Consider the following 22,590-nt stretch of genomic DNA (forward strand, 5'->3'; position numbering starts at 1 on the left):
CACAGGCGAATGTGTGAGGAGTTCGTCTATTGCGCTCCCTGCACATGCACGTAACATAATTGGCATATGTGCGAGCAGCGGCAGCCATTTTCTCTATGCAGCAACACCGGAGCGCGTGCCACGCTTTTGCCAGCTCCTTCTTACATAAATTACATAAATTTGACGTCAGGAGGTTGGAATAAAATCAGAATGGAATAGTTTTACCTTACACGATATCTGGACACCGAAACTATTTAATACTATATATGTTTGAGGTAAAGAACTCGGCGTTTACGTGAATGTGACAGCGCGGCTCAAGTTTTGCAATGCGTCACTTTGATGGGATGCATCCCCGTTTACACGTAGCGCGTGAGCTTTCATCAAATGGCGTCCGAATCGACTTAGCGTTCGTTTATAGCGAACACGACACGCCTATAGGAGTAGAGGAGAAGAAATGCCGGTAGTCCCGCTTACTCTCCCTCTCTCCTCTGTATGCTATGTGCTAGCCGCCTACATCGGCTCACTAGAGGCCACTTACCCCCTTAAGCTTTAAGGCTAAAGCCTTAAGTGGCTCACGGAACGAAAAATCCTATGTCCGGCGTTATGGCACCAACATTGATGGGAGTCCAACCCGCGACCATTGGTAGGAGTCGAGCCCACGACCTTTTACGTTATTCAAGGCGAAGTTAATTAAGACACAGGTAATTTGAATAGAGTTAACTAAGGCATCCGAACCGGCGAGCTTTGGTGGGGGAAAACAAGTAAGAGTAAGTAACAACGCATTCGAATGAGAATGTCAAGTAATTTAATGAGCGTCTCGTGAGCGCACAAGCTTTCGCCTTCATGCTGAAGTGACTAGCGCAGGAGTGGACACGGGGCACAAAATGGCGACAAGGACAAGCGGAAGCACGAGCGCAAGGACAAGACATGGACAAAAACAAGTGCGTTTGTCCTTGTCGCCCTTTGGTGCCCCGTGCCCCCTCCTGCGCTAGTCACTTCAGCATGGAATACCAATTAGCCCCGTCTCGCACCCTGTTTCGCCTTCATTTTCTTTAGCGTATGATAAAGTGACTGCAAAATTTTGCTTACGCGCGTGATCCTGTCTTGCACCAACGTGTTACGCTAGTGTCGCAATCGTGTACACTGTTAGAAGTTGAAGTTGTGACTTAATTAGAAGTTGAAGCTGTGACGCAATATTTATTTTCAAGGGGGAAATAAAAAGAGGCGCACTATTATATGGAACCCAGCAACCGATGCTGCTGCATATTGCTGCCTTCGAATTTCAACTGTTTTCTGCGTAAGGGTAGCTGAACGGGCATGTTGGCAATTTTGCGTCGTTGGTTGGCAGCGCGATCTACATGGGAAGTAAGAAAAGTGAAAGGAAAGATCGCTCCTTCCTTTCACTTCTCTTCCCATGTAGATCATCATGCTGCTAACCAAAGGAGGCTCTCTACGCGTTTAATTTAAAAATTATTAATCAAATAATTAACACCGCAGGCAGCAGTGTTGCCTAAGCAGGAGCAGAGGGCTCATATGAGGTGGGTTCGCAACTGTTCTTCAAAAGAATCATGTGATGTGCGTTTCAGATAATAAAGCATCGTTGTGGCCACTGTTTGCCTCAAGATATGGCAAACTATTTGTCTGAAGGCATGCAGTACGTACCACGGGGTCGCACTGCGTTCTTTATTGAGCTCAGGTATGCTTCGCTGGTACACAGGGGCTGCGTCTTCGAGGTATTCGAAAAACTGGTCGCCGTTGACGTGGATGTGCCGATAGCAATTCTTGTCGACGCTCGTCTGGCAGTAGTCTTGCAACATGTTGTGCAGTGCCCGAGCGACCAGGTAGATGGCACTTTTGACTCCGTCAATTTGTGCGTCTTGCTCATAGCCATCACTGAGCGACTCTTTCCCTGCGCAAAAAAAAAAAGAAAGGTAAGTGCAAATCGTGAGGCACGAATGTGGGACGAAAAAATTTAAAACGTTTATAACCACTGAGAAGACAGATAATCAAGAAAAATATAGAATAGCTGGTTTCAAAATTTCCCTCCTTTTTTTCCCTGAAGGATTGCAATACAACGTGATATCCAGACATTGCATTCAACTGAGAAGTGTGCTGGTAATTTATACTTCGCTTTTTCCAAATCTTACGCGGTAAGAATATTTGCACTGCTGCATTGGTAACTAGGATGGATAGTATGGGTCCCTGCATCTGAAGTGGAGGCTATACGGAATCGATGCTTAGTAGATGGTTTGCAGTGACGTCAAACCCATCGCCATGTGAGTACTGTGACAACGGTGAGAGTATGGCTAGAGCGAGGTGAGAAGCTGTGCCTTAATCTGATTTATTTGTTCCCAGCTTATCGCCAGCAGCGCAGTGAAATGTATGAATTTGGTCTCAATATGGCATCCATGACGTCACATGAAAGCTATCTGTTCAAGCTGCCTCTCGATATCATTTATTTTGCTTTTAAAATGAAGAACTCAACGCTGCGCATCAATGCTCACATGACAGTGCATTACTGATCAACGCGAGGCTTCTGTTGGGGAAGAGCGGATGTTGCTAGTCTGTACTTGGTTCAATTGTTCCGAGGGTCGCATTTTGGTCAAGGTCCTAGTCAGTCGACGAACGGTCTTTAATATAAGGGCTTCTGACCGGGCTCAGCGTAGCACTATCTATTGTTTAGTCATTCGCGTATACTAGGGCTATTATGGACATAATTTCGAAGACTGACCGCGCTTTGAGATGCAGTTGTGAAAATGGTTCTAGAATGGCTCTCGAGTAGTTCGCACACCTATAGGTTTCTCAGCACAGCTACAAGTAATTTATGGCATGCCTACATGAGCGTTTGACAACAGCGTGTTTCTGTTACCTGTGCATTCCCGCTCATACTTTCCAGCAGTTCCACCTTGACGGCCAAGTGAACACTGGAACTTAGTTTCCCAGAACTCGGGAAACCATGGGTTTCTGACGTTGTTGCCTGGGTTGAGGCTCGTGTAGTATGCCTTGAACATATCGTCTGGCTCTGCGTGATTGCGGAAAGCGAGACTACCGGCAACTTGTTCTTCGAAGCCCGTCAGAAGTTCCATGTCCGCCATCCATGATTCACTGAGAAAAGGGGATGACATATGCTAGATATCACTGTGGTGGCGTTACAAGTGGTACACTAGAAAATTTTATGCAGCTCGGGGCAAGAAGAGGTGGGGAAGGGTGTTACTTCCGAACCGCAAGTAAAATCATCGTCATAGTGGAACTCATGTCATTTAGACAAATTAGATAACGCGAAACTCAAGCCTAGACCCCGCAAGTGAAGCCCGTCATTGCCGAAAAGGACGATAGAAAACGCACGAAGAGTACGACGAAAATTCGCACGAATGTTCGACGAAAGTTGTAAGAAGTTCCAACTATGCATGCAAATCGCAGTGTTACGCAGAGTGTAATGATTAGCGAAACAAAGTAATGCATGTCATTTTTTTACACGAGTGAATAAATCATACGCAGCTCAACGTATTCGTCTCGCATTCTCCTGACAATACGTATGCGTCTCCAAAGGGCGCATAAGTATTTATGAGCTCCATTTTTCAAGGGCCAATAACAAAAAAAAGTCGCAGTTTCGCCCGAAAGGCGAAGCATCGATTGCGATAGCAAATTAGTGGACAGCTAACGAAGTAAGGATAGTAGTTTTCTCGGTCGTATAAACTCGGAAACATTCGCTCACCAACTGAAATAACAAGCGTCGTGTCAGCGCGCACAAGCAAACATGGACACATCACACTCGATGAGCGCGGACATTCGCTGTCCAAACGATGGTTAGAGCAAGTGCGGCAGCAGCAGCGAGCGAAGTGACCTTCGTGCGGCCTATCGTTACAACGCTAGAGCGGCGATAACACAGCGCGCACAAAGGTATGAGCTGTCTGCAGGTCCTTTTCAAGATATGGCGCGCGACCACGCGCGGCCGTGCAAAGTACGCACTTGTTAGCGAAGTAGAAGCCAAGCCCCCCCCCCCCCCCCCCACTTCCCACGGCGCTGCCTCCCCGCTTTCCTTCATATACGGCGCGCGAGATTGAGCCGTAATAGACAGCTGCCTTTGCGCCAGGTCGTGAAATGCGCAGTTGCTGCCGGAGCACAACGCCGCCCCACATCCCACCTTCCCTTGACCCCACGTCCTTTCGCGCGACGGAAGACGGTGTGTTTGCGCTCCGCTTCCTTCCATCGCCGGCTTCCATCGAGTGCTTTCACTCGCACATACAGCATGCGACACGAGGTGACGGTGCTATCGCCCTTGGACTTTGTACGAAACATCACGGCGACGGCGACGGCAAAAATGCGCCTGGAGTGTCCATATAAAATCTAGCACCCCTTCAAGTACCTATATTGTCACTTGTAACGTTGTAGTGACGGTGAAGAACACAGTAGCGAAAGCGGGGAATCACGAAACTATCTCTTTATTGGGCGACTCTGCGCCCCGAAAACAGTCGGCATTAAATCACAACGATAGCGGCGAGCGCAGTCTGCGATCGTCGAAATCTGATCGGCGGGTCAAGCGCGTCGGCTTTCACACACGACTCGTCGAAAGCTCCAGAGTATTCGCTGGTGCCCGCGTGCCTTCCAGAAACTACCTCACAGTTCGCGTGGTTATAATCTGATTATAAACGATTCGGCGAGAACATACACAGACAGAATCAACCATAACATTCAAGTAAGTTCCAAATCATGCAGGCGCGTCTTGCGCTGAGCGATAACTCAAGTTAGCGGCTGAAATGCTGTCTTCGAGAATAAAAGATGAGTACACGCGTCGATATCAACCTGTCCACGCCGAAGAGCGCCAACCCGGGTTGTGGTAGATAGTTTTTGCTCTCACAGTTGTAGTTCTGGGATAGGAGGAGCTATAGAGTTCGCCGTTCCTATTACACCAAGTTTTTTGAATGCATTAGCACGGTACTGATGGTACTAGCATGGTACTACGACGGCTGCCGGTCTTCACTGCAGCCGTCGACGTGGAATTCAAGGCAGGGGAAGGAGTTTGTGCGAGCCAAGAGAGGAATAACAATGACGTAGGAGAATCGTCAGAGGTCACGTGAAAGAGGTGATGTCGGCGTAAGCTTTGAGAATACTAATACACTCTAAATACAGTTACACCCTTTGGGGCTTACTTTCGTCATAACAAACTATATTCGTCATCTAACTTGACTTCGTTTACTTTCTTGAAAACTCCGCGCCTGTTACTTTCGTGTCACGAACGCTAGGCAGGGCAGAACGACCGAACGAACGAACGGAAAGAAAGAAAGAAAGGAAGAAAGAAAGCAAGAAAGAAAGAAACAGACAGACGGAGAGGGACACAGACAAACCAAAAGACAAGCAAGGAAACAGACAAACCAACAAACAAGCAAAGAAGCAATCAAGCAAAGACACAAACACAGACAAAAGAAACAAGAACAAAAAAATATTACAGTTTCACTATAAGGGCGAAGAAATGAATGCGAGAGCAACGTGTTAGATTATTATACGAAGTGTAAGGCTCGCAGCTGTAGTAGCAGTATGAATTGAAGCAAGCGTAAGCTAAGGAAAAACGAGCTGTTGTGCCAGGGGTCCTCTGTTCGAATGTTGCCATCGGGCGATTTCATATGTGCTTATTAATTAAAACCAACGTTTTTCATAGCGACTTTACCACCACTTTTCCGTATCGGGTATAGTTCAAACCTGTTTTCTGGGCCGTTCCCGTAGGTAGTGCACAGCCACGTCAATTACATCATTTTCACCTTTGAGCTCGGTTGTTGTTTCGCACTTTTAATGTTTAAGCCTTAGAAGATTTAAGATAAAAGGCATGTGCTGTCGGTGTTTTCTTTAATGACAGTTGTTTGTGGGTGGCCATTCTCAACATCCTGAAGAATGATTTTGTCAAGAATGTAAGACCTGGTATAAGAGACTTTAGTGATAGCATGACGCGGCAATAAGTATATACCCCATGTCATATAGCATTGCGTGGTATGTTGCATACATATGCCTAAATATATACGGAACCCCAGGGGACGCCGAGGGCGAAAATTCGCTTGGAGTTTCCATACAATTGTTATCGCAATAAGAAACCGAACACACAGCGATCACAGCCGACTCACCTTACGAGGAGCGTGAAGCGTCCCGTGATGTTCGTGTCGCGAATGACGCTGAGCAGCCTGACGACGGTGACGGAGGAGCAGAAGCACACCACCACTCGGCTGCTCTCGTATTTCTGCAGGTTGGCTATCGCCTCGTAGTACTCCGTGTTCGTCGCGCTGGAGCTCAGTGCCAGAAATTGCGCGATGCAGACGCCTCGGTCCTTGGACACCACCATGAACTCTGCCAAGGCGGCTTCGTTCGCAACATCTGCGTCCGGGAGTGAAATGAGCGGTGACTGTCTCTCCCAAGTTTATCTGTAAAACTTCACGTTTCCTAGGTGACACGGGCCTGGACTCGATCACGCCTGTGATACCAGTTGTGTAATGTGTCCTTCACCTCGTTCCTCCCATTATCATCCCCCACTGACAATGGAAGATACATTGAGACATTTACGAAATGGACCACTGTCGGAGGGCCTTTTGCTAGGCGCATGGCCACAGAGTTGGCAGACGACAGAGACAATGCGTGCACTTTCACGTTTCCTAGGTGACACGGGCCTGGACTCACGCCTGTGATACCAGTTGTGTAATGTGTCCTTCACCTCGTTCCTCCCATTATCATCCCCCATTGTGACCCTTTTTCTTCCCCTCTTCCCCTACGTAGAGTAGCAGGCCAGATTCTCCATTATCCGGCCGACCTCTCTACATTTTGCAATCATTAAAATACTTCTTCTTCTTTACTGATTCACTAAAAATAAACCGAAACAAGTTTTCAACAGCACTCGCTGCTGTAGCCGTTGTTTGGCTTGAGGAAAAACCTGCTACAGCTGCAACTTGGCCTGACATGACGTCAACGGGCTGACTATATTCAAACGAAAGCTAGGGAGAGTGAGGAAAGACGCTTGTCGCTTTAATTCCTTTAAGAAAATACTGTCTCTTTCTTTCAGGTATATTTCTGGACGTTATCGATTTTCGCGAAGCTGATTTCCTCATGCGTGCTAGCGGGATTGTATTCATTACGAAGGAGTCGAATAGCAGAGATACGCTAGAACACCTTGGCTCGATAAGCTCTGTCTTTCGAGAAAAAGCTGCTCAAGCGCGTATCGCTGTCACACTAAATTTTAACCCGCTCCATAGTGGCGTCACCTGCTCTTGTGTTTGTTCTCTCAGCCTTGAGTTTCCCTTAGACTCCACAGAGTAGTGTGCGTATTGTGCACAACCATAATGTAAACAACATTCACCATGGCAGTATTTGCAGGAAAAAAAAATGGAGATCTTATTGCGGTCTTATTTCGCAAAGCTATATCTAGCATTGTTTCGTGTTCCGCAAAGCGATACCAGGTACACCAAACGTGTCCGTGTAAATTAAATAGTTCGTGTGGGTCATGAGCACACATGCATGTGACGACAGCAGGAAGGCGACGACCACCTGGTAGACGGCCGTGTGGCGTCAACGGCAGAGTTTCTACAGCGACCATTGGACGCTTGCTAACGGCTAAGCAATTGTTGCTTTTTACATAGGTGGTGGACGAGCGTTAAACGAGATAAGCATAGATTGTGACATCATCAGGGATTACGTGTTATGGAATCGCACGTATATATATGGATATGCCATGAGGTGTATGTAAAACAACGATGTCAGTTGTACTCCGGTGAAGTGATGTTACAGCATGATTAACATGGGCGATCATGAAGTCGGTGCAATGTCGCACACTTTCTACATCGCGTGCTCCGAGAAAAGTACCGAGGAAAGTTGTTCGGACCCGGAGACAGTGCAGTCTAACACAACGCCTCACAGCGCGAGTTGCCACAAGAAGACGAGGAAGTGGCACGAAACGAACGCGTCGGGCGTTTAAGGATCTGCTTGGCTTTGGAACGCCAGCAGAATGAGTGCGAAGACTACGTGCAGTATCTGGTGCCAACCAATAGCGACGATGTGCCCATTAACACGCTTCAAATCATTGAAATGCATAGAATGCGAAGGAAACATGCACGGTGGATCGATATGCCAAACCTAAAATTTCATCAGCAACTCATTTTATTCAAATGATCGTCGAACGGAAATATCTATACGAACATATCGAATTTCGTTCAGGTTGGTGTTTCGTATTGGTGATAAGCAACTTACCACCATTTTCGTGTTTCTTGTGAAGAATAAAGAGGAACTCTATGATGCTCTGTGTGTGTCTCTTCGTCGCCGTGCAACTAGAATAGACTCCTTAGCTCGCTAATCTGTTTGTATCTCGCGGGAGTATTGCGTATCTGTAAAAACCCCATAAAAGAAAAAAAATCATCGTTTAATGGTCAAATGCCGAGCTGAGCTCGGTGGCAGAGACGCGAATACACCATCGCTCACACTTAATTGTCTTTTTATAAATGTGGAAAAACACGGTAACCTACTTACCTAAAACTGCCACAAATTGCAGAGAATAAGGCAAAGTATGCTTCACATTAAGAAGGTGAGCCTACAAACAGCAGGTTACAACATCGGCGTACCCAGAAGCACTCTTCTCTGGAAGGCGATGAGTATCCGCATACACAGCTCGCCGTGCTGAGGCACGTACTGATGCCGATTCACACGAAGGAATAATCAATATGCGAAGGATAGCTTCCGCAGGTAAGCATACACTGTCAAACACGTTTACACCCTTAAGGATGTTTTCTAGTCGCACTGGTAACAAACACTCCTACCGTTAGTGGCCTTGCAAAAATTTATACAGGACGGAAACGGATCGCAAACAAGACGTGCGATGAAAAAAGACGTAGTTGAAAACTACGTGATCATTCTGGCAGCCTTGGGCGCACAAAAATATCCGACAGGGTAATTTCACAAGGAGAGATATGAAACTCTCCTGTCGGATATTTCGGAGCCACCAACGCTGTCTGAATGATTAATTCGTTTTCAACTACGTCTTTTGTCATCGCATGTCTAGTTACAGATCCGTCATCGTGCTGTATACGTAAATTTTTAAGGCACTAACAGTAAGGGCTGTTACCAACGCGACCAGAAAACACCCTTAAGTGCGTAAACATTTTTACACTGTATAACTGAATACAATGTCGATGTAGCCATCTACACTAACGTCTCTCAGGAGTGATGGCTCGACGAATACATAACTGCCCGAGCTGTCAGGCGCAGACGTCGATTCACGCAATGAATAAACGGACATGCACAGCTCGTGTTTTCCGAAAACAGGAAAAAAGGGTAGGCCTATCGCCTATTACAATCTCGGTGTAGCCAGGCGCACTTCCCATGCTAATGCACATGCTGACAACGATTCACACGATGAATAAACGGATATGCGTAGATTGGATTTTAGAGAAGAAAGGTAAGCCTCTAGCATAATAATATGCCTGCGATGATAGGTGCACTCACTTCTGTCAAAAGTGCTGGTTTGGGGTTCAATTCACTGCCCATTCTAATTAACACACATGGTGACTTCAATTCACACGATGAATCAATGGATGTGCGCAGACTGACTTTCACGAAAAGGAAATTGAGCATCTAGCCTGTTACAATGTCTGCGAAGGTATATGTCCACACACTTCGATTGATAGCTCTGGTTCGGCGCACATTCACCTGCCCATTTTAGTTAATACAAGAGAGGACATCAGGCGATGAATAAACGGATATGAGCATGTTGACTTTGCCTGAAGATAAAGGTGAGTGTATAGCCCCTTACAATCACTCCGAAGGTAGGTCCACTCACTTCCATTGAAAGCGCTGCATCGGCGTAAAATTCCCGTCCCATGCTAATTAATACACGTGGTGACCTCAATTCACGCGATGAATAAAGAGATATAAGCAGGTCGACTTTTGCTGAAAAGTAAGCCTATAACCTGTTAAAATGTTTGCGAAAGTCGGTCCACTCGCTTCTCTCGAAAGCGCTGGTCAACGCAAATAAAACACCTAGTGAATTCAATTCGCGCGGTCATCAATGGAAAGGCGCAGATGAGCTTTCCCGGAAAAAACCTTAGCCTGGTACAATATCTGCAAAGGTAGCTCCAATTACTTTTATGGAAAGTGCTGGTTGAGAGCGAATTTCACTGCCCAGTCAATTAATACACGTGGGGACTTCAATTCAAGTAATGAATACACGGATATGCACAGATTGGCTCTGTCGGAAAAGAGGTAAGCCTATATAGCCTGCAACAACGTCTGCCAAGGTATACGTTCACTCGCTTCTCTCGAAAGCTCTCGCAAAGCGCACATTTCACTGAACATGGTAATCGACTCGCGTTGGTTTGGCGCACATATCACATCTTCATGCTAATGCACGAGCCCTTGTCGATTAACAACATCAATAAACGCATACCTGCAAATTGGCTTTCGCTGCAAAAACAGTAAGCCTATAGCCCACGAAAATGTCTTCTCCAGGCGGAGCCACTCACCTCCCTACAGAGTGCTGGTTTGTCGCGTACATCCCATCCTCGTACTAATGCACGAGTTCTCATTGAATAACGGCATGAATAAACGCATACCTGCAAATCGGCTTTCGCTGCAAAAACAGTAAGCCTATAGCCCACGAAAATGTCTTTTCCACGCGGAGCCACTCACCTCCCTATAGAGCGCTGGTTTGGCGCGTATATTCCATCCTCGTACTAATGCACGAGTTCTCATTGATTAACGGCATGAATAAAACCATACCTGCAAATCGGCTTTCACTGGAAAAACAGTAAGCCTATAGCCCACGAAAATGTCTTCTCCAGGCGGAGCCACTCATCTCCCTATAGAGCGCTGGTTCGGCGCGTATATCCCATCCTCGTACTAATGCACAAGTTGTTATTGATTAATGGCATGAAGAAACGCATACCTGCAAATCGGCTTTCGCTGCAAAAACAGTAAGCCTATAGCCCACGAAAATGTCTTCTCCAGGCGGAGCCACTCACCTCCCTATAGAGCGCTGGTTTGGCGCGTATATTCCATCCTCGTACTAATGCACGAGTTCTCATTGATTAACAGCATGAATAAACGCATATCGCAAATCGGCTTTCACCGCAAAAACAGTAAGCCTATAGCCCACGAAAATGTCTTTTCCAGGCGGAGCCACTCACCTCCCTACAGAGCGCTGGTTCGGCGCGTATATCCCATCCTCGTACTAATGCACAAGTTCTTATTGATTAATGGCATGAAGAAACGCATACCTGCAAATCGGCTTTCGCTGCAAAAACAGTAAGCCTATAGCCCACGAAAATGTCTTCTCCAGACGGAGCCACTAATCTCCCTATAGAGCGCTGGTTTGGTGCGTATATTCCATGCTCGTACTAATGCACGAGTTCTCATTGATTAATGGCATGAAGAAACGCATACCTGCAAATCGGCTTTCGCTGCAAAAACAGTAAGATTATAGCCAACGAAAATGTCTTTTCCAGGCGGAGCCACTCACCTCCCTACAGAGTGCTGGTTTGTCGCGTACATCCCATCCTCGTACTAATGCACGAGTTCTCATTGAATAACGGCATGAATAAACGCATACCTGCAAATCGGCTTTCGCTGCAAAAACAGTAAGCCTATAGCCCACGAAAATGTCTTCTCCAGGCGGAGCCACTCATCTCCCTATAGAGCGCTGGTTTGGTGCGTATATTCCATCCTCGTACTAATGCACGAGTTCTCATTGATTAACAGCATGAATAAACGCATATCGCAAATAGGCTTTCACCGCAAAAACAGTAAGCCTATAGCCCACTAAAATGTCTTCTCCAGACGGAGCCACTAATCTCCCTATAGAGCGCTGGTTTGGTGCGTATATTCCATCCTCGTACTAATGCACGAGTTCTCATTGATTAACAGCATGAATAAACGCATATCGCAAATAGGCTTTCACCGCAAAAACAGTAAGCCTATAGCCCACGAAAATGTCTTCTCCAGGCGGAGCCACTAATCTCGCTATAGAGCGCTGGTTTGGTGCGTATATTCCATCCTCGTACTAATGCACGAGTTCTCATTGATTAACAGCATGAATAAACGCATATCGCAAATAGGCTTTCACCGCAAAAACAGTAAGCCTATAGCCCACGAAAATGTCTTCTCCAGGCGGAGCCACTAATCTCGCTATAGAGCGCTGGTTTGGTGCGTATATTCCATCCTCGTACTAATGCACAAGTTCGTATTGATTAATGGCATGAAGAAACGCATACCTGCAAATCGGCTTTCACCGCAAAAACAGTAAGCCTATAGCCCACGAAAATGTCTTCTCCAGGCGGAGCCACTCATCTCCCTATAGAGCACTGGTATGGCGCGTATGTCCCATGCTCGTACTACTGCACAGGTTCGCATTGATTAACGGCATGAATAAACACATACCTGCAAATCGGCTTTCGCTGCAAAAACAGTAAGCCTATAGCCCACGAAGATATCTTTTCCAGGCGGAGCCACTCATCTCCCTATAGAGCGCTGGTTCGGCGCGTATATCCCATCCTCGTACTAACGCACAAGTTCTTCTTGATTAATGGCATGAAGAAACGCATACCTGCAAATCGGCTTTCGCTGCAAAAACAGTAAGCCTATAGCCCACGAAAATGTCTTCTCCAGACGGAGCCACTAATCTCCCTATAGAGCGCTGGTTTGGTGCGTATATTCCATCCTCGTACTAATGCACGAGTTCTCATTGATTAATGGCATGAAGAAACGCATACCTGCAAATCGGCTTTCACTGGAAAAACAGTAAGCCTATAGCCCACGAAAATGTCTTCTCCAGGCGGAGCCACTCATCTCCCTATAGAGCAATGGTTCGGCGCGTATATCCCATCCTCGTACTAATGCACAAGTTCTTATTGATTAATGGCATGAAGAAACGCATACCTGCAAATCGGCTTTCGCTGCAAAAACAGTAAGCCTATAGCCCACGAAAATGTCTTCTCCAGGCGGAGCCACTCATCTCCCTATAGAGCGCTGGTTCGGCGCGTATGTCCCATCCTCGTACTAATGCACGAGTTCTTATTGATTAATGGCATGAAGAAACGCATACCTGCAAATCGGCTTTCACTGGAAAAACAGTAAGCCTATAGCCCACGAAAATGTCTTCTCCAGACGGAGCCACTCATCTCCCTATAGAGCGCTGGTTCGGCGCGTATATCCCATCCTCGTACTAATGCACAAGTTATTATTGATTAATGGCATGAAGAAACGCATACCTGCAAATCGGCTTTCGCTGCAAAAACAGTAAGCCTATAGCCCACGAAAATGTCTTCTCCAGACGGAGCCACACACCTCCCTATAGAGCGCTGGTTTGGCGCGTATATTCCATCCTCGTACTAATGCACGAGTTCGCATTGATTAATGGCATGAATAAACGCATACCTGCAAATCGGCTTTCGCCTCAAACACAGTAAGCCTATAGCCCACGAAAATGTCTTCTCCAGACGGAGCCACTCACCTCCCTATAGAGCGCTGGTTTGGCGCGTATATTCCATCCTCGTACTAATGCACGAGTTCTCATTGATTAATGGCATGAAGAAACGCATACCTGCAAATCGGCTTTCACGGGAAAAACAGTAAGCTTATAGCCCACGAAAATGTCTTCTCCAGGCGGAGCCACTCATCTCCCTATAGAGCGCTGGTTTGGTGCGTATATTCCATCCTCGTACTAATGCACGAGTTCTCATTGATTAACAGCATGAAGAAACGCATACCTGCAAATCGGCTTTCGCTGCAAAAACAGTAGGCCTATAGCCCACGAAAATGTCTTCTCCAGGCGGAGCCACTCATCTCCCTATAGAGCGCTGGTTTGGTGCGTATATTCCATCCTCGTACTAGTGCACGAGTTCTTATTGATTAATGGCATGAAGAAACGCATACCTGCAAATCGGCTTTCGCTGCAAAAACAGTAAGCCTATAGCCCACGAAAATGTCTTCTCCAGACGGAGCCACTAATCTCCCTATAGAGCGCTGGTTTGGCGCGTATATTCCATCCTCGTACTAATGCACGAGTTCTCATTGATTAACGGCATGAATAAACGCATACCTGCAAATCGGCTTTCACAGGAAAAACAGTAAGCCTAAAGCCCACGAAAATGTCTTCTCCAGGCGGAGCCACTCATCTCCCTATAGAGCGCTGGTTCGGCGCGTATGTCCCATCCTCGTACTAATGCACAAGTTTTTATTGATTAATGGCATGAAGAAACGCATACCTGCAAATCGGCTTTCGCTGCAAAAACAGTAAGCCTATAGCCCACGAAAATATCTTCTCCAGACGGAGCCACTAATCTCCCTATAGAGCGCTGGTTTGGTGCGTATATTCCATCCTCGTACTAATGCACGAGTTCTCATTGATTAACAGCATGAATAAACGCATACCTGCAAATCGGCTTTCACTGGAAAAACAGTAAGCCTATAGCCCACGAAAATGTCTTCTCCAGACGGAGCCACTCACCTCCCTATAGAGCGCTGGTTTGGCGCGTATATTCCATCCTCGTACTAATGCACGAGTTCGCATTGATTAACGGCATGAATAAACGCATACCTGCAAATCGGCTTTCGCCGCAAAAACAGTAAGCCTATAGCCCACGAAAATGTCTTCTCCAGACGGAGCCACTCACCTCCCTATAGAGCGCTGGTTTGGCGCGTATATTCCATCCTAGTACTAATGCACGAGTTCTCATTGAATAACGGCATGAATAAACGCATACCTGCAAATCGGCTTTCGCTGCAAAAACGGTAAGCCTATAGCCCAGGAAAATGTCTTTTCAAGGCGGAGCCACTCATCTCCCTATAGAACACTGGTATGGCGCGTATGTCCCATCCCCGTACAAATGCACGAGTTCGCATTGATTAACGCCATGAATAAACGCATGCCTGCAAATTGGCTTTCGCTGCAAAAACAGTAAGCCTATAGCCAACGAAAATGTCTTCTCCAGACGGAGCCACTAATCTCCCTATAGAGCGCTGGTTTGGCGCGTATATCCCATCCTCGTACTAATGCACGAGTTCTTATTGATTAATGGCATGAATAAACGCATACCTGCAAATCGGCTTTCACTGGAAAAACAGTAAGCCTATAGCCCACAAAAATGTCTTCTCCAGACGGAGCCACTCATCTCCATATAGAGCGCTGGTTTGGTGCGTATATTCCATCCTCGTACTAATGCAAGAGTTCGCATTGATTAATGGCATGAATAAACGCATACCTGCAAATCGGCTTTCGCTGGAAAAACAGTAAGCCTATAGCCAACGAAAATGTCTTTTCCAGGCGGAGCCACTCACCTCCTTATAGAGCGCTGGTTTGGCGCGTATATTCCATCCTCGTACTAATGCACGAGTACTCATTGATTAATGGCATGACGAAACGCATACCTGCAAATCGGCTTTCACTGGAAAAACAGTAAGCCTATAGCCCACGAAAATGTCTTCTCCAGGCGGAGCCACTCATCTCCCTATAGAGCGCTGGTTCGGCGCGTATATCCCATCCTCGTACTAATGCACAAGTTCTTATTGATTAATGGCATGAAGAAACGCATACCTGGAAATCGGCTTTCGCTGCAAAAACAGTAAGCCTATAGCCCACGAAAATGTCTTCTCCAGGCGGAGCCACTCATCTCCCTATAGAGCGCTGGTTCGGCGCGTATATCCCATCCTCGTAGTAATGCACAAGTTCTTATTGATTAATGGCATGAAGAAACGCATACCTGCAAATCGGCTTTCGCTGCAAAAACAGTAAGCCTAAAGCCCACGAAAATGTCTTCTCCAGGCGGAGCCACTCATCTCCCTATAGAGCGCTGGTTCGGCGCGTATGTCCCATCCTCGTACTAATGCACAAGTTCTTATTGATTAATGGCATGAAGAAACGCATACCTGCAAATCGGCTTTCACTGGAACAACAGTAAGCCTATAGCCGACGAAAATGTCTTCTCCAGACGGAACCACTCATCTCCCTATAGAGCGCTGGTTCGGCGCGTATGTCCCATCCTCGTACTAATGCACAAGTTCTTATTGATTAATGGCATGAAGAAACGCATACCTGCAAATCGGCTTTCGCTGCAAAAACAGTAAGCCTATAGCCCACGAAAATGTCTTCTCCAGGCGGAGCCACTAATCTCCCTATAGAGCGCTGGTTTGGTGCGTATATTCCATCCTCGTACTAATGCACGAGTTCGCATTGATTAACGGCATGAATAAACGCATACCTGCAAATCGGCTTTCGGCGCAAAAACAGTAAGCCTATAGCCCACGAAAATGTCTTCTCCAGACGGAGCCACTCACCTCCCTATAGAGCGCTGGTTTGGCGCGTATATTCCATCCTAGTACTAATGCACGAGTTCTCATTGAATAACGGCATGAATAAACGCATACCTGCAAATCGGCTTTCGCTGCAAAAATGCTAAGCCTATAGCCCAGGAAAATGTCTTTTCAAGGCGGAGCCACCCATCTCCCTATAGAACACTGGTAGGGCGCGTATGTCCCATCCTCGTACAAATGCACGAGTTCGCATTGATTAACGCCATGAATAAACGCATGCCTGCAAATTGGCTTTCGCTGCAAAAACAGTAAGCCTATAGCCAACGAAAATGTCTTCTACAGACGGAGCCACTAATCTCCCTATAGAGCGCTGGTTTGGCGCGTATATCCCATCCTCGTACTAATGCACGAGTTCTTATTGATTAATGGCAAGAAGAAACGCATACCTGCAAATCGGCTTTCACTGGAAAAACAGTAAGCCTATAGCCCACGAAAATGTCTTCTCCAGGCGGAGCCACTCATCTCCCTATAGAGCGCTGGTTTGGCGCGTATGTCCCATCCTCGTACTAATGCACGAGTTCTTATTGATTAATGGCATGAAGAAACGCATACCTGCAAATCGGCTTTCACTGGAAAAACAGTAAGCCTATAGCCCACGAAAATGTCTTCTCCAGACGGAGCCACTCATCTCCCTATAGAGCGCTGGTTTGGCGCGTATATTCCATCCTCGTACTAATGCACGAGTTCTCATTGATTAACGGCATCAATAAACGCATACCTGCAAATCGGCTTTCACAGGAAAAACAGTAAGCCTAAAGCCCACGAAAATGTCTTCTCCAGGCGGAGCCACTCATCTCCCTATAGAGCGCTGGTTCGGCGCGTATGTCCCATCCTCGTACTAATGCACAAGTTCTTATTGATTAATGGCATGAAGAAACGCATACCTGCAAATCGGCTTTCGCTGCAAAAACAGTAAGCCTATAGCCCACGAAAATGTCTTCTCCAGACGGAGCCACTAATCTCCCTATAGAGCGCTGGTTTGGCGCGTATATTCCATCCTCGTACTAATGCACGAGTTCTCATTGATTAACGGCATGAATAAACGCATACCTGCAAATCGGCTTTCACAGGAAAAACAGTAAGCCTAAAGCCCACGAAAATGTCTTCTCCAGGCGGAGCCACTCATCTCCCTATAGAGCGCTGGTTCGGCGCGTATGTCCCATCCTCGTACTAATGCACAAGTTCTTATTGATTAATGGCATGAAGAAACGCATACCTGCAAATCGGCTTTCGCTGCAAAAACAGTAAGCCTATAGCCCACGAAAATATCTTCTCCAGACGGAGCCACTAATCTCGCTATAGAGCGCTGGTTTGGTGCGTATATTCCATCCTCGTACTAATGCACGAGTTCTCATTGATTAACAGCATGAATAAACGCATACCTGCAAATCGGCTTTCACAGGAAAAACAGTAAGCCTAAAGCCCACGAAAATGTCTTCTCCAGGCGGAGCCACTCATCTCCCTATAGAGCGCTGGTTCGGCGCGTATGTCCCATCCTCGTACTAATGCACAAGTTCTTATTGATTAATGGCATGAAGAAACGCATACCTGCAAATCGGCTTTCGCTGCAAAAACAGTAAGCCTATAGCCCACGAAAATATCTTCTCCAGACGGAGCCACTAATCTCCCTATAGAGCGCTGGTTTGGTGCGTATATTCCATCCTCGTACTAATGCACGAGTTCTCATTGATTAACAGCATGAATAAACGCATACCTGCAAATCGGCTTTCACTGGAAAAACAGTAAGCCTATAGCCCACGAAAATGTCTTCTCCAGACGGAGCCACTCACCTCCCTATAGAGCGCTGGTTTGGCGCGTATATTCTATCCTAGTACTAATGCACGAGTTCTCATTGAATAACGGCATGAATAAACGCATACCTGCAAATCGGCTTTCGCTGCAAATACGGTAAGCCTATAGCCCAGGAAAATGTCTTTTCAAGGCGGAGCCACTCATCTCCCTATAGAACACTGGTATGGCGCGTATGTCCCATCCCCGTACAAATGCACGAGTTCGCATTGATTAACGCCATGAATAAACGCATGCCTGCAAATTGGCTTTCGCTGCAAAAACAGTAAACCTATAGCCAACGAAAATGTCTTCTCCAGACGGAGCCACTAATCTCCCTATAGAGCGCTGGTTTGGCGCGTATATCCCATCCTCGTACTAATGCACGAGTTCTTATTGATTAATGGCATGAATAAACGCATACCTGCAAATCGGCTTTCACTGGAAAAACAGTGAGCCTATAGCCCACAAAAATGTCTTCTCCAGACGGAGCCACTCATCTCCATATAGAGCGCTGGTTTGGTGCGTATATTCCATCCTCGTACTAATGCAAGAGTTCGCATTGATTAATGGCATGAATAAACGCATACCTGCAAATTGGCTTTCGCTGGAAAAACAGTAAGCCTATAGCCAACGAAAATGTCTTTTCCAGGCGGAGCCACTCACCTCCTTATAGAGCGCTGGTTTGGCGCGTATATTCCATCCTCGTACTAATGCACGAGTTCTCATTGATTAATGGCATGAAGAAACGCATACCTGCAAATCGGCTCTCACTGGAAAAACAGTAAGCCTATAGCCCACGAAAATGTTTTCTCCAGGCGGAGCCACTCATCTCCCTATAGAGCGCTGGTTCGGCGCGTATATCCCATCCTCGTACTAATGCACAAGTTCTTATTGATTAATGGCATGAAGAAACGCATACCTGGAAATCGGCTTTCGCTGCAAAAACAGTAAGCCTATAACCCACGAAAATGTCTTCTCCAGGCGGAGCCACTCATCTCCCTATAGAGCGCTGGTTCGGCGCGTATATCCCATCCTCGTACTAATGCACAAGTTCTTATTGATTAATGGCATGAAGAAACGCATACCTGCAAATCGGCTTTCGCTGCAAAAACAGTAAGCCTAAAGCCCACGAAAATGTCTTCTCCAGGCGGAGCCACTCATCTCCCTATAGAGCGCTGGTTCGGCGCGTATGTCCCATCCTCGTACTAATGCACAAGTTCTTATTGATTAATGGCATGAAGAAACGCATACCTGCAAATCGGCTTTCACTGGAACAACAGTAAGCCTATAGCCCACGAAAATGTCTTCTCCAGACGGAGCCACTCATCTCCCTATTGAGCGCTGGTTCGGCGCGTATGTCCCATCCTCGTACTAATGCACAAGTTCTTATTGATTAATGGCATGAAGAAACGCATACCTGCAAATCGGCTTTCGCTGCAAAAACAGTAAGCCTATAGCCCACGAAAATGTCTTCTCCAGGCGGAGCCACTAATCTCCCTATAGAGCGCTGGTTTGGTGCGTATATTCCATCCTCGTACTAATGCACGAGTTCTCATTGATTAACAGCATGAATAAACGCATACCTGCAAATCGGCTTTCACTGGAAAAACAGTAAGCCTATAGCCCACGAAAATGTCTTCTCCAGACGGAGCCACTCACCTCCCTATAGAGCGCTGGTTTGGCGCGTATATTCCATCCTCGTACTAATGCACGAGTTCGCATTGATTAACGGCATGAATAAACGCATACCTGCAAATCGGCTTTCGGCGCAAAAACAGTAAGCCTATAGCCCACGAAAATGTCTTCTCCAGACGGAGCCACTCACCTCCCTATAGAGCGCTGGTTTGGCGCGTATATTCCATCCTAGTACTAATGCACGAGTTCTCATTGAATAACGGCATGAATAAACGCATACCTGCAAATCGGCTTTCGCTGCAAAAACGGTAAGCCTATAGCACAGGAAAATGTCTTTTCAAGGCGGAGCCACCCATCTCCCTATAGAACACTGGTAGGGCGCGTATGTCCCATCCTCGTACAAATGCACGAGTTCGCATTGATTAACGCCATGAATAAACGCATGCCTGCAAATTGGCTTTCGCTGCACAAACAGTAACCCTATAGCCAACGAAAATGTCTTCTCCAGACGGAGCCACTAATCTCCCTATAGAGCGCTGGTTTGGCGCGTATATCCCATCCTCGTACTAATGCACGAGTTCTTATTGATTAATGGCATGAATAAACGCATACCTGCAAATCGGCTTTCGCTGGAAAAACAGTAAGCCTATAGCCCACAAAAATGTCTTCTCCAGACGGAGCCACTCATCTCCCTATAGAGCGCTGGTTTGGTGCGTATATTCCATCCTCGTACTAATGCAAGAGTTCGCATTGATTAACGGCATGAATAAACGCATACCTGCAAATCGGCTTTCGCTGCAAAAACAGTAAGCCTATTAGCCCCGAGAATTAGGAGTGGCGCCCTCTCGCGAGTGACGTCACGGCCAGGACGCCGCTCGCTCCGGCTCGCTCGGCTGCCGCGCGCGCTCGTTCCCTTCTTGTATGCTTGGGGGATGGGTGGCTCGAGCCGTACGTATTGAAGAATACGTCGGCTTCTTTCAGCTGCCATACCTTAACCACAGTTTCTTCTTCAAAAGCGTGTGAGTCGAGAAACTTTGCGGCTTGGTTATCGCAAGCTAAGTAGCGTTAAAGGGGTCTACTAGGTTTTGCAATGCATATATGCGCCGTGTCCATCGGTAAATTTTGACTAAAAAAAGAATATCTGCAAATTCAACGCGCGTAGTTGTGTATGATGCTTCGCTAAACACTTAACATTGCTTTAGTATTTAGCTATGAGAGGCATTGCATTTTACGTGGAAGAAAAATTTGGTAATTGGCGTCAACATGTTATCTGATTTTAGAAAGACACTGCCCAGCGAAGCTCTCATCATGATTCCTATTACTCTGGTGTGTTGTTCTATTCAAACATGGCCATTCAATAATGCGTAAAAAAATAGTTAGGCGCGCATTTCTTATGAAAAAGTTTGCTGCTACTTCCATCCCCCTCTGAAACAGGCCTCCAAAAAAACGAATTGTTAATGGCTGCTAACACGACGGCGCGTCATGTAGAGTATTTACATAGTTAATTCACAAACACCATAGTAGCAATCACCTGAGAGAAAAGTTTCGTTGTTAAGATCGAGAGCCACTCAATTGAAAGTGATGAAATGTTTCATAGTGGCCCTCAGTAGCCTTTATCGACAATATGGCACACCCCCGATCACGTAACGGTAGCAATCGACTGTCCGTATGGCGAGGCACGCTATGTTCGCGAAACCCATCAGTTCACTACAACTTCGAATTAAAACCATAAAGCATTTTTTTTTACAGCGCCAACTAGAATGGCTAAAGTATTCTCGAGCTACTACACCGCAGCTTAGATTTCCTGTATATACAAAAGGAAAATTCAAGCACCTTCTGTCTCGATGTCTCGATCTATATGTTATGTCTCGATCCAGCGTTATTCAATTATACAAACGGATAACTATTCGTTTCGTCGGTACATAAAAGAGAACCTTGCAGGCAAATTAAGTTTGCTCCAATCCAATCGCAAACATTCATAAAGAAAGCACCACAAGCCTTGCATATACTTTCACTTGATTTCTGACCCTCCACCGGGGGAATTTCGATATCTTCAATATGTCCCCTACTACTAATCATTGACGCTTCGACTTCTTTCTGGCTGCAGCTATGCGGTCCAGCAGGCATACTTCACTAAAAAAATTGGGCCGAGCAGTCTGTGTCAGTTCGCCAAACAGATTCGTCATGTATATTCCTGAAGCAGCAAGCACCAGTAAATTTCTCAAGTGAGTTTGATTTGATTTATTAATTTCCATTTACACACACACATGTACAGAGGAGTGGTAAATGGAGGTGGATGAGGGAAAAAAGTCGCACAGACGCGGCTTGAGGTAACCTCACCCCTTTAGGTACAATATGGCTGCACGGGGTAACACATCAAGCGCCATATAAATTACATTTATATAGTGGCCATAAAACATTGCAGTTATGCAATATATGAAAGAACAGTGAAGTATTTCCACAATAACAATGCAAAACACACTGCGGCATTGAAATAAATAAATGATATACACTTGGTAATATAGACAAAAAAAGAGGAACTTAACTTACATTATTAATCATTAACAAACGCGCCCTAAAGAGGTGAGTTGAACATGTAGCACGGAAAAGGAAATATATATTGGTACATTCCTATTTGTACTCTGTAAATAGCTGTAAGCCTTCATTAACTTTACTTCAAATTTCCGCCGCTTAAAAAAAATAAACACGTGAAGAACCGCCTAATGTTGACAAGCAGTTAAAGAAGAAAGTGAGGCCTGTAGAATCTAAGCTCCAGTATTAGTTAAGTCCCCGTGCTACTGCCGAGCGTTTCTGTGAGGAAATGCAAAAATTCGATATTATACCATGAACTACTCGTCG

At 46.2% G+C, this 22,590-nt stretch overlaps 2 protein-coding genes across 2 annotated transcripts in view; one reads left to right on the forward strand and one right to left on the reverse strand.

The window, feature by feature from the left end:
• LOC135905920 (transmembrane protein 135-like) overlaps positions 1 to 22,590 on the forward strand; it is a 192,189-nt gene that overhangs the window by 161,732 nt on the left and 7,867 nt on the right. The window lies entirely within an intron of this gene.
• The window catches only part of LOC135905919 (metabotropic glutamate receptor 1-like), a 49,798-nt gene that overhangs the window by 6,544 nt on the left and 20,664 nt on the right, over positions 1 to 22,590 (reverse strand). The window contains exons 4-6 of the mRNA XM_065437036.2: positions 6,093 to 6,339; positions 2,849 to 3,084; positions 1,642 to 1,888 (exon numbers count right to left, since the gene is read on the reverse strand). Of these exons, the coding sequence (XP_065293108.1) occupies positions 1,642 to 1,888; positions 2,849 to 3,084; positions 6,093 to 6,339 (730 nt within the window). The remainder of the gene's footprint in view (positions 1 to 1,641; positions 1,889 to 2,848; positions 3,085 to 6,092; positions 6,340 to 22,590) is intronic.

Source organism: Dermacentor albipictus, chromosome 5 (genome assembly GCF_038994185.2).
Source record: "Dermacentor albipictus isolate Rhodes 1998 colony chromosome 5, USDA_Dalb.pri_finalv2, whole genome shotgun sequence".
Taxonomy (NCBI): Eukaryota; Metazoa; Arthropoda; class Arachnida; order Ixodida; family Ixodidae; genus Dermacentor; species Dermacentor albipictus.